The sequence below is a fragment of the Emydura macquarii genome, unplaced genomic scaffold (genome assembly GCF_026122565.2).
Source record: "Emydura macquarii macquarii isolate MOO-44397 ecotype Brisbane River unplaced genomic scaffold, CSIRO-AGI_Emac_v2 contig_306, whole genome shotgun sequence".
Taxonomy (NCBI): domain Eukaryota; kingdom Metazoa; phylum Chordata; order Testudines; family Chelidae; genus Emydura; species Emydura macquarii.
In genome coordinates this window covers 12,867,040-12,879,469 of record NW_027130443.1, presented here as the reverse complement: position 1 = coordinate 12,879,469, position 12,430 = coordinate 12,867,040, and the positions used below count along the sequence as shown (strand labels likewise).

The following is a 12,430-nucleotide window of genomic DNA, read 5'->3' as shown; positions in this document are numbered from 1 at the left end:
CGCTGGGTGGCTGGGCAATGGCTGGAGTGCCAGCGCGGGGTGCAGAGCGAGGTGCTGGCCCTGCAGGAGAAGCTGGCCGGCACCAACGGGACGCTGCAGGAGACGCAGGAGGGCTGGGATGTGTGCAATGACCACAAGGTACGTGGTGCCTCCAGCCAACACACCCGGCTCCTTGGAGCTGGATCCGAACTTGGCATCCGGAGCCCCCCCGCCTCGGTCCCAGGGGTCGTCACCCCTCGCCAAGGCGAGGGGCCGTACACCAGCGGGAGGCAGATGGGATGGGACGCACTGCCCCTCACTCCTCCCCCCAGCTGCTGCCTGCAGCGCATCTGCTCACACGAGACGCCGGCCTGAGCAGCCCATAAGCCAGGAACAGGGAGAAGTATCAGCAGGAAGGAGAGAAACCCGGCTGGAGTTTGACAGCCCCCATCCACACAGTTCTCCCGACAACACCCCACCCCAGCACACAGCCCCTTACGAATCCAGTCTGAGCTGCCCCGTCACCGCCTCGCTGACACCCTCGGTCCTGGCCTGCAGCCCCACTTCTGTGTCAGTCCCGGGCATCTCTTGAGCAAAGGTGGAAGAGCAGGGATCCCGTCCAACATCTCTCCTGGGTGATTACCTCCTGCCTTCGCTCATTCCTGTGCTAAATTACTCTGTGTCCGCTGACAAACAGCTGCCATGGCCCCCTCAGAGGTGGCTGCATCTCAGTGTTGGGTTGAGTGAGTCCCATGTAGTTTGGAAAGTGCTTTGAGGATGTCGGGCTCTATAGAAATCTAAGGGGTTTTTTCCTTCTCTCCTGGTTCAGCATGTCCTGCAGGCGAGTGTCACCAACCTGACCCAGGATGTCACCCGCTTAAACACCAACATTGCCCAGCTCAAGGTGGAAAAACGCAGGTTAGAAGGTGAGACGGCTGCTGTTCTCAGCCCCTCTGCACAGGCAGAGGCTGCTCGGAGTTCTGCAGGTGCCTGGGGGTGTGAAGTCCTTCCTGGGGGAGAGGGTGCCTCATTGAGGGGAAAGGGCCGGCAGAGACCTCCCTGGGGTGTCGCCCCGTGCCAGCATCTCCAAGGATTCCCCACACACCTTCCCTCGCCACTGCTGTGTGCCTGGCACTACTCAGATAGCTCTGGGCTCCGGCACCCGCAGGATAGCCCTGCAAAACCAGTCCCCTGGCTCGGCCCCGAGCCCAAAACCTCTCCTGCCCAGTGACCGCGTAGGAGGACTCACCCAGGATAAACTGCATGGGCCAGAGGCAGGGCCTTGCTCGTGAGACAGGATGGGCTTCACAGGCAGTGGGAGAGCTCCTGGGACCGGGGGCGGGGGGAAGAGGGGTGGGGGGTAGAGGGCGGAATGGGAGGCTGGTGGGAAGGGAGAAGAGGATGCAGGGTGTGATGCAGGCGGCAGGGAGGAGCCAGCGTGGGTTATAGTCCAGGCCCTGATGCTGCACATGTAGGAAAAGGGTGAGTGAGGGGCGGCCAGTCCATCCAGCAGAACAAAGTGTAGGGGCTGGGGTCAGCACAGCGGGGGGAGGGAGGAGCAGCTCAAGGTGCCCAGGAGCCCCCAGTGTAGAAGTCCGGCGGGTGGACTAGTACAAAGACTGGGCACATGCGTGGGGTCCAGACAGCACCTCGGCCGTGCCCAGCACCGTCTGGTGTTTGCAATGGCAGGGGTGGGGAGAGGGAAGGATTGATTCTGGCCCGGACGTTGGGGAGGGTTGTGGCAGTTCTGATCCCAGCTTCCTCTCCCACTCCTGCTTTCCAGATGAAATCAGTGCCTGGAAAAACACGACCCGGCTCCTCCAGGAACAAAAGTAAGGCCCGACAGCCCCCTTGGGCGACCCCTGCCCTGCAGTTCCCCACGGGCGCCCGTCCCCTGGGACCAGGCGTTAGGGTTAAATGTCTGCAATCCCTGGCTCCCAGGGCTGTGCGCATCCCAGGACACCCCACTGCCCTTCTCTGTGCAGGGTCTTGAAATGAACAAACAAGCAGAAATTTTCACGGGGCCCGGTGGAAGCCCGGTGTGATGAGTGCAAAAGGATGGGGGGTGTCACCCGTCTCATGGGGCTCCTGGAGTGGATGATGGCCCCCCCATGACCCAACTCCCCAGGGTAGGGGAGATGCACTGGGAGGGTGTGAGCCCCCCCATCCCCCAAAGGGCTATTTTTCACTCCGCTGCACTTCTCCCCGCAGCAATCAGTACCGCAGGGAGGTCAGCTGGCTGCAGCAGCAGCTACAAAGACACCTGGAACTTCGCTCCAGTGACGGCAGCGCCAGGCTCCCCAGTCTCCTGCCCCTGCTGGCGGTCCCCCTCGCTCGGCTGCTTGTCTGAACGGAGCCAGGCAGGGAGGAGCAGCATCTGCGCCCAGGTATTTAAGGAGTGGGTAGGGGCCGGATTAGCCAAGGGTTCGAGCTCAGCACGGCCCCACTGGGGCCCTGCATCCTAGTGCTGCATTCAGGAGGGCTGGCAGAGCTGTGAGGGTCCCTGGACCCCTCCTTCCTGTCCCCTCTGCTCAGCCAGGCCCTGAGCCCGGGGAGACAGTCCCATGGGCGGAGCAGCCTCTTCTCTGGGCCTCGGTTCAGTCTGGTGCAAGTCTGCTCCGCAGCTGGGCCCAGCACCTCCTGCATTGACAGAGCTGGGCGGAGGCCGGTTCCATTCTCTCCTGGGGCGAGGGGAGCTCAGGAGTCGATGCCCCTGGGGTGGCTGTGTTTATGCAGACAGGCCCCTGGAGGGCGAGGGAAAGCTGGTATCCCTCCACTGGGGCCAGATCCCAGCAAGCACGCTCTGCAGCCACGCTGCAGCAACCAGCCGAAGCGAGAGGAGAATTAGGCCGTGTGTGGACAAAGGCCCAGAGCCACCCACGTATTCAGGCCTTGAAATTGGTGGGAGCCAGGAGGCCAAATGCCTTTGTCCCTCAGAGCCAGACAGCCAAGCCCACAGCCCCAGGGATTCGCGGGCAACGTGGTTCCCAGCCTCCTAGCCCTCTGGTTGATTGATCTGTTTCAGGACCGATTCACCCAGCTGGGAGATCAGGAGTCCCCCGGGGAATCAGCAGCACTGGACCCGGCGGCTGGCGCACCCACCTCCCCTACGGAACCTGCACTGAGCCATCAACCGGCCTTAGAGCTGGTCCTTCCCGGCAAGCATTCGGAGGAAGCCTCCTCTCCAGCCTCGGTTGGCGGGAGGAGGGGGGGCCAGGGACAGAAGGCGGCGCTGCCATGCAGGGTCCCTGGATGGAGGGGACCCTGCAGCTACGGTTTAGACACGGCACCCGAAGCCCCCCATGACACCTGTGACATCAGGAAACACCAGTGGACACGGACATTGTTTTTTCAGAGGTGGCCGCTGATTTGGGGTGACTGTTTTTGGGGTGCCCCACTGGAGTCACCCCCAGTCTGTGGCCTAGAGACATGCAAAGGGGAGCGGGAGGGAAATTAAAGGCACTGACAAACCAGCCCTCAGCAGGGAAAACGTTTGCAGAATAAATGGGCTTTGCTATTCCTCACCATGCGTCCCACTCCCATTAGGAGCCAGGTCTCTGCACAGGGGTCTGGATTTGCCTGGACGGGGAGGGTGCTCAGGGGACGGAGCATCAGAGATACAGGCTACTAGGGGTGGAAGCTCCATGTGTGGAATGGGAGATGCCAGCCCTCTGCAGCCTCAGCCTCCGGCTGAGCCTTGTTCTGTGCCCTGGGATGCCCCACAGATCTCTGATCCCGCTGCCCTACCTGCGAACCGAGCCAGCCTGCTGGGCCTGCGGGTTAGATCAACTCGTTACCTGCCACTCGTTATGTGCAGCGTACCTCGTTCTGAAAGGCCGGGAGGGTCCACAGCGGTGAAGGAGGGAGGAAAGATGCACCACCACAAGAGAGCGGGAGGGGAGGATCCTTCCCCGGTCAGCGCGGTGCATGAAGGAAAGGACTTCCTCTAAAGCACCAGGCCTGGGCCAGTGCCAGGATACAGGAATGGCTGGACCAGGGCGCTGAGCGAGCATCTGCAGTGGTGAGGATGTTCCACTTTCTTGCTGGAGATCTCTCCTCCTGAGTCTTTGGGCACCAGCCCACTCCTCCATGGAGAAAAAGCCTCTCTTGATTCCGCCTCCTTCCAGGGTTGAGTCCAACGGGCCGACTCCCAGCCCCGGGCTTTGTCTGCAACTGAAATCCATGTTTCCCTTAATCCAGAGGCACTTCTGAGCAAGAGGGGTTGGGCCGAGCAGCTGCAATTCGTCCCCCAGCCAGGGAACAAAAGCCCCCCACCCCGAGAGCGGTCAGCAGCTGGGTCCCGCAGGAAAGCAGCCATGTTTCTCTCTCTCCACCACCCCCCCAAGGATGGGGGAGGTGCAGTTTGACCCCTTGACGGTTCAGGTGGATCTGGCTGTTGGATGCTCGCACAACCCAGGAAATCGGCACCGTGGGTAGTGCTGGCTGGGGGCACCAGAGCTGAGTGTCCCATCCCCTCCACATCCTGCAGCACCCAGGAGGAAGCAAAAACAGCTGATAGTTCAGGAAGGAACCTTGATGGTGGGGAAGGATGGTCCAGGGGTCAGAGCACAGGCTGGGGAAACAGCACTTGTGGTTTCTATCCTTGGCTGTAGGAGGGAGCTGTGAGCGCAGGGCAACTGGGAGACAGGACTCCTGGGTTCTATTTCCAGCTCTGCCACTATGTGACCTGGGGTGAATCACTGCCCTGCTCTGTGCCTCAGTTTCCCCTCTCATCAGTACAGTGATGCCTGCCTGCTAAGAGCGCTAGTGCCTCCACTGGGCGCTGCTCTCCACCCCCGAAGCGGCTGAATTTTGGTCTGGGAAGCGCTTGGGGATCCGAGAGGGGAAGAGATCAGTGTAAAATGTGGTTTATTTTCCCAGCCTTGGGGTGGGATGGAAAGCCTGAGCCCTGGGGCTGGAATCTGTCCTCCTCCCCCACCCCAACTCTCAGGGACAGAAACCACGGACTGAAAACACGCGGTGCTCCACAGAGCCGGGCGTTCTCAGCCACAAGCCACTGCAGGAGCCAGTCACCGCCCCGGGGAGCCAGTGCTGCTCCCTGCCTGCTTAGCACCAAACACTGACCAGCCGGGGCTCACCCTTTCATTCCTCGTGACCCTGGGTCCCGATCAAAGACCAGGACGTGGCTAGAGTGTCCCCCAGCCAGCTCTGCTGCTCTCCTTCGACCCTGACCCACGGTCCCCTCCGCTGTCCCAGCCCTGGGCACCCCCCAGCTTTGCCAATGCCCCCTCAAGCCCAGCTCACAGCCCCTCACTCTCGTAGCCATGAGCTCCCCCCACCAACCGTTGCTGATGCCACTCAGGTCCGCCTCACAGCCGCCCCTTATGCCAGCCCTGAGCCATCCCCCAAGCTCTGCTGGTGCCCCTCAATCCTGAACCCCCCCCTCCACTATTCCAGTTGTAGCATCCTCCTGCACCCCCAGCTCACTGTAAGGACCATGGAGACTCAGCCCTTGGCTCCACACAGCCTACAGGCAGCCCCTCCCCTTAATGCCCCTCCAGGGGTAAGCAGCTACCGCAGCTTTTCCAGGCTCAAGGCAGGTTCCCCTCCTGCTTAATCCGGGGGATTTTTTTTACCCCTTTCCTCTCCCCACTGGCCACGGGGCATGCACATCCCCCTGCAGCCATTCTCCCCGGGGAGCTCAGAGCCCCCCCATCCCCCGGGCCCAGGCCAGGGCCCCCCCAGCACGTGACACAGGCAATTCTATAATGGGCCCTGAGCCGCAACCTGCAGGAAGCCAGAGGCAGGAGCTTTTTTGGTCAGGAAAACCCACAGGCAGTAATTAGAGTGGCCCAGGCAGCGACCTGGCTGCTGGTTCCCAGCACACGGCGGCAGCAGGCAGCCGGTCGCGGCCCGGGGACCATGGACCCCTCGGTGACCAAAACCACCCTAAAGGTGCTAGGGCTCTGCGTGGTCCTGCTCTTCCTGGTCGCCGCGGTGACGGTCACCGTGGCGGTGATGATGCGGCACGCGGAGGTGGCGCAGAGGCTGCGGGGCTGTCAGGAGCGGGCAGCCAATGAGACCTCGGCCCTGGGGGGCCGCGTGGCCGAGCTGGAACGGGAGATGGCCGAGCTGACGGGGAGGCTGAAGAAAGGCGCCCAGAAGGAGAAGCAGCTCCGGAGACAGCGGGGCCAGGCCAAGGCCGAGGGCAGGAAACTCAATGCCACTTTGCTGTCCTGCCAGGAGCGTGCGGTATGATCCAGGATATTGGGGGCGGAGGAGGGGGCTATGAGAAAAGGGGGGATTCAGGGAGCCAAGTATTTAGGGTCATGCTGGGCTCCCAAACTGGCCCCTTTACAGATTCTCCCACGGGCATCTTGCTGCGGCAATGGGGCCGTAAGAGACGCCCCCCGCCTGGGCACCATCTCACTCATAACCCAGCCAGCTGCCGCAGCCTCCCCTCTCCCCAGTGATAACTGCGTTCTCAGCAGGCGAGTCTCAGGTACTAGCATGCTGCCGCCATGTTCAGCTTGCAAACTGGGCAGGGCAGGGGCTGAGCGGCGGCCGGGTGGGCAGGGCAGGGCGGGGTGTTGCTGGCATTCTGAGCACCACAAGGACCAAGATGTTTTGGGCCACAGTGAGGTGGGCACTGGTCTCCCCCAGAGCGATGGCATCCGGCAAGCGAGCAGACCAGCGCTATTGGCATCTGGGCTCTGCAACCCCCCCCCCCCCCGGGCATTAAAAAGGCCAGTGAAAAATGTTGGCGCTGATGCAAACCCAGGAAGCTTTGCCCCTGGCCCACCTCGGATTTCACAGCCGGGAGCAGGAAGGATGGGGGGGTGTTTGGGCGCACACAACCCCCCGGGGGGAGAGGAAGTGGCCGCAGTGCAGCGGGTGGGTTGGCTCTGACTCAGGTACGAAAGACATTCGCTGCCCAAGCAGGGACGAGGCAACAGCCACAGCATTGGGGGGGGAGGGGGGACACGACGCCCATGGGACGCAGGGAAGGGTCATCTGTCCCTGTCTGACCCTGCCCTCAAGAGAGGGGTGCCAGGGCTCCTAGTCCAGTCCCAGGTACCCCTGTCACTGGAGAGATCCCAGTAACCCCCAGGACTTCCCTCCATGCTGCTGGGGGATAACTGGGCCCGGGGTCTGCAGTGCTGAGGCGTGACCGGCGGCTACTCTCCGGACTCTGCTCCCGGCAGGCCCTGCCGTGGGCCGGCTGCAGCTGAGAGGCGCTGGGATGGCAGGGAGAGGAGCCCTGCAGCTATTCTGAGCCGAGACACAGACCAGAGCCGCTTGGGACACGTATAATTAGGTGTCTCAAGGCAGCAGTGGGGGTTGCTCCTGGTGTCTCGCAGCCTGTTCTCTCCCCTACGTTATTATTAGCTCCCAATCCCAGCTGGGAAAGGGCCAGTCCAAAGGGCAACCAGCCCCCCCGTTCCCCCCATCGCCTTGATTTCAGCCCCTTTGCCCTTGGGTAAAGACCAGCGCATCAAGTGCTGGCTGTGGAGGCTTCCTGCTAAACAATGGGCGACAGGTCTGGAAAAATCACGGCTGCTTCCCATTGTTCTCCAAGCCGCACTTCCCGGCCAGCTGCAGGAGGCGCAGGGGACTCACCCAAGCGCTGGGGGCCGGCTCACGCTTGGGCTGGATTTCATTTCTTCTAGGCCACCCGCAGGGCACGCTCCAGCATCCTGCGTCTCTTTCCCACCCCTTCGGGTGAGCCCCTCATTCAGTCCCTCTTTCCCCCAGCCCCAAATAACCCATGCTTTGAAAAGAAACACAGGCTCCCACAGGGGTCCTGCCAGTTTCAGCGGGGCTGAGTCCCGCTCCCTGAGGGCCTGTCTATCTACTCCTTTGTATCTCCCAGCTGGAATTGGTCCCTTCTCCACAGGCTTGTCCAGACGGGCCTTCGCAGTCTCTGCCCCTGCCTGGAGAACTTTCTCACGCCCTGCAGTGCCCAGACTGCAATTTCCTGCTCATTTTATTCTGGGAGCACCTGGTCCAACGTGGGTGGAGCAAGCCACCCTATTACACCCCCTATAAAAAAAACCTTCTGCCTTACATCGCCCTAGACCTGTGGGGCCATCAGCCCTGCCACCAAGGAGCGCAGCTCTGCTGACCCCAGTGGGTCCCAGGTCTCCCCTGCACACAACGGACCTGACCCCGAGAGTGGCTTGGTTAAAGATTCCCCGTAGGGGCCGGCAGCCAGACCAGGCCACGTTCACGCTGCCCCCCAGGCCTGGATGTCCACGCAGCCTCGAGCGGAGCTCCAACTCTGTGCTGGCGGCACAGGCAGGCGCAAGAGACCGGGGGGAGTAGGGGGAGGGCGGTGCTGGATGGCAGGAGATACAGGGGGTCAGGCTCTGGCGCCCGTGATCAGGTAAAGGAGGGGGTGAGGGGAGGCCGGTGTTAAATAAGGAGATGAGAGGAATGAAGACAGACAGATAATGGCTGGAGACTATCCAGCCCCCCATCCCCTGACACATCCCTCCACATACCCCTCTATCTACCCCTTCCTCCACCCACATGCACCCCCGGCCAGCCGGTTCTAAGCCCTGTGCCCAGCCCGCTCCAGTCTAACCGTATCGCCCCACAGACGGCGCTATCCACCAACCTGACAGCCCTGCGCGCCCAGCTCGCGGCCGTCCAGCGGGAGGGCACCGAGACGAACGCCAGACACGTCACCTTGCAAGGTGCGGGGCCGGCAGGGGCATCCGGAGCGAGGGACGCGTGGCGGGAGGAGCCCCACGAACAGGCCGCTGAGTCGGCTGAGGGTCTGGAGAGCAACGGCGGCCCCGCGGCGTCGGGCACGTCCCCCCCCTGCGGCTGCTCTTGTGCCGTTGCGAGGCGGTGCCCTGGGAAATCCCGCCAGCCTCCTGGGCCCTGGCATCGGTCCATCAGTCGCCCCATTGACCCTATTTACGTAAGCGGCGGCTGCTGGGGGAGGCGCTGCGCCCAGGGGGCAGAGCTTGCGGGGTCCGGCGCTGCAGGGAGGAGACACACAAAGCTGGGGGGTGTGGGGCGAGGGGGCTGGTACCCGCCCCCTGCCCTGCAAGGGGTCTGAGCCCCGCGTTCCACCTTCCTCCTGCAGTGGAGCTGGCCCGGTGGCAGGGGAAGGCGAGGAAGTGGGAGCAGCGGCTGGAGGAGGCCCTGCAGCAGCACCAGGCCTCGGCGGCGCGGAGGGGGCAGTGCGAGGCCCAGCAGAGCGAGCTCCAGCGCAGCATGTAAGAAAAGGCTCCCCTCCCGGCTCCCAGCCAATCATATCACCCGGGAGCATTAACCACCTGGCTCCCGGCCAATCGTATCCTGGCCGAGCATTAACCCCCGTCTCCTAGCCAATCGTATCGTCACTGTCCATTGACCCCGCTCCCCACCCCATCATACCCTCCTGGGGCGTTACGCCCTGCCCGCCAGCCAATCAAATCCCCAGCCATTGTCCCCTCCTGACTCCAGTCACGTCCTCTTGCTCCCAGCCCTCCACCGGAACCATTAACCCCTGGCTCTCAGCCAATCACGGCCTCAGCAATTGTTCCCCCCACCCCATCTCCTGACCGTTCGCACCCATGGGCAATACTGAGGTTCCTCCTCCAGCCTGGCCTCCCCATTCCTGCTGCAGGGGCCAGGACCACCCCCCACCCTGCAGGCACACAGGGGGGCTGCTGGCTCTTTGGACAGGGGGCTGGGGTAGCCAGTGGGTTTGGGGTGGGGGTTGATGGTGGAACGTCCTGACCTTCCTGTGCTCTCCCTCCGCAGACAGGACTACCTGGCCGAAATCGACTCCCTCCACCGGCGGCTGAGCTCCCAGTCCACCGGGCGCAGGTGCCCCCCATTCTGGTATTTTGTGTGGGTGATGGCAAGCTCTCCTTGCTTTATTTTCTCGCTTGTAAGTCCCAAAGAAAGGAGAGACTTTGAAAGAACAGCATGCGTGCGGGGGCAGGGCTGTGCGGAGGGGGCTGGCAGGGGTGAGTCAGCCCCTGGACGGCCGTGGGGATTGCTGCCACGCGCCCAACTCCCAGTTCCACTCGGCGCCTGAAAACAGCTTTCATCACACGACCGGCCAGCAGAGCTGGGCTTGGTACACAAAGCGTGCACGGGCACGCACAGAGACGCGTGCACACGCACAGACACGCACAGACACACGTGCATGCACACGCAAAGCATGTGCACACACGCGCACAGACACACGTGCATGCAAGCGCATGCGTGCACACCTGCTCTCCCACATGGGCTCAAACACACTCACACGTGCCCACTCGCATGCTCGCACACGTTCCCCGCAGGCTCGCACGTACATAAACAAACGTGTGAACGCATGGATGCTCATGGGCACACACAGGCCCAAACATGGACGCACACATGAGCATACTCGTGTACACACACACACACACACACACACACACACAGCTCTAAGGACCCGCTGCCTTTTAACTGCTGTCCATACTTTAGCCTAACCGCCTCTCCCGCCTGCGCATAAAGCCACTAACGTCTTCCTGTAAAACTGCCAGTCAAGACCCGTTGGCATGACACCAACCAGAAATCCGCCCTGGGCGATGGCTGGACGGGCAGCTGGGGATGGCATCCGGGCGGATGAGCAGCTAGAGTCACGTCCTCCGCTGGTTCGAAAGGCACAGCTCCCCTGGCCTGGCTGTGCCAGCGTGCACCAGCCCAGGACGTGACTCTCTGCAGAGCCCCTTCCCAGGGCGCTTAGACCGGGCGAGCAGGGGCCGCCTGGCACACTGGGCTTTTGCTGTTCATTTCCCTTTGAGTCCTTCCTGCTGCATATTAACATGATGCTTCTGTGTGAATGATAGAAACATCATGGAGAGCAGACCTGCACAGATTGTGTGATGACGTGTGTGTCATGTACCGTCTCTCTTCTGCAGGAAGGGTTGAAATCTTATGTCTGAAGCATTTGGGGTCAGCCAGGCTTAAAGGAGATGACAGGCCTCGTGAGCGACCATTTCCGATCCCCCCTTCCACAGAACGGGACACACTGCGGATCCACACCAGAAGCAGCTGCAATGACCCGGAAACGACTGCCACACGGGACCGCCCCGTCCCGCCCCGGAGCCAGCTGCCTCCTCCCGCAAAGTAACAGCCACGAACGAATTGAAAAGACGCCGAGTCCACTGGATCTCTTGAGCCCTGCCCCGCCTGGGCCTACATCTAAGCCGCCTCGTGTCGTTCCCGGCCGTATATTCCGCTTGCCGGTAGAAAGTCAGACCTTTTGGTGCTAATTTCCTCTCTGTTTTCTATGCTGGGGCTGAGTTCACCCATGGGGGGATGTTTAACAGTCTGGGTTTGTATGCAGATCTGCTCATTAATATTCAAAAAGTAGCTGCCTGCCGGGTCTCGTTAGTGACACCAGCACCGCTCCAAGGACCACGCATCCACACTGGTCCCTGAGCAATTCCAAAGCACTTCAGAGAAGGCGCTTCCAGTTCTGCCCCACACCTCCCTGCAAGCCTTTGCAAGCCGGGGGGGTTGTACAGGTGTTGGCGGGGGTTAAGATTTAGCCATGTCTACACAGGGATCTTTCACCCACCACTGAAATCTACCCACCTCTGGGGAAGAACTTAGCAATCGTTTAACAGCGCCCAGCAACACGGCACCACCTCAGCAGTGATTGGGACAGGAATAAATTCTCCAGCACAAGCTACCGAGAACATTTAAGGAAGCCGACTTCGCTGCTCCACGATGGAAGCTGGCTGGGATGCCTGGGTTGAGGGCACCATGTGGATTAGAAATCCTTGGGGTACATCTGCATTTGAGCTGGGAGGTGGGATCCCCAGCACGTGTGGACGTCCCCCCGCTAGCTGTGCTCGAGACGGCACCTACAAATAGCAGAGCGTCCGCAGCAGCATGGGCAGTTGCTTGGCCTGGCCGCTCTGAGTACGATCCTGCCTCAACCCCGGGGCCTGTGCACGGGTGGTCGTCCGAGCCACCGCCCCGGCTGCTGTAGACACACTGCGAGTCGTAGGTGCTAGCTAGCTACCCGAACTGGAATCACACCTCCCAGCTCAAATGCTGACGTACTCTCCGACTGTCTCATCTGAAAGCTGCTATTTCCAGCCACCCAGCAGGACATTAGTCCACCCCTGACTCGAAGCACAGCCACGGGTAACTCAGTTCCTAGCTTTTAATATTTTATAAAAGTCATTTCCATCCATATTCAATACTTCTATTTTCACCGCATGGGCCTGATTTCTCTGCAGGGGCAGAGTAATGAACAGCCCGTGCAACACCGGTTACTTAGCTAGATCTGAAATATACCAACTAGAAATGCCAGTTACTAGCTAAAACATGAGAAGCAAAGAATTGTGCTGTCCTGTCTTTGGTGTCTCTGTCCCAGTGTCTCCTAGAAGTGACACATTACACCCAGATGGTTCATATACATGTGCATTTACTGCACGGGTCTTGGGTGGCAACTGTCACTTTGGAAGGACTTTGTTTGCCCTCAGAAAGGCAGTTTTGTAACGAAGGC

General features: G+C 61.2%; 1 protein-coding gene across 1 annotated transcript; it reads left to right on the top strand.

The window, feature by feature from the left end:
• The first annotated feature begins 5,427 nt into the window (after positions 1 to 5,427).
• CCDC194 (coiled-coil domain containing 194) lies at positions 5,428 to 10,853 on the top strand. The gene is made up of 5 exons (XM_067560125.1): positions 5,428 to 6,192; positions 8,543 to 8,639; positions 9,038 to 9,170; positions 9,700 to 9,829; positions 10,830 to 10,853. The coding sequence occupies exons 1-5, from the start codon at positions 5,863 to 5,865 to the stop codon at positions 10,851 to 10,853; spliced, it is 714 nt and encodes a 237-aa protein (XP_067416226.1). The 5' UTR covers positions 5,428 to 5,862.
• The last annotated feature ends 1,577 nt before the right edge of the window (positions 10,854 to 12,430 follow it).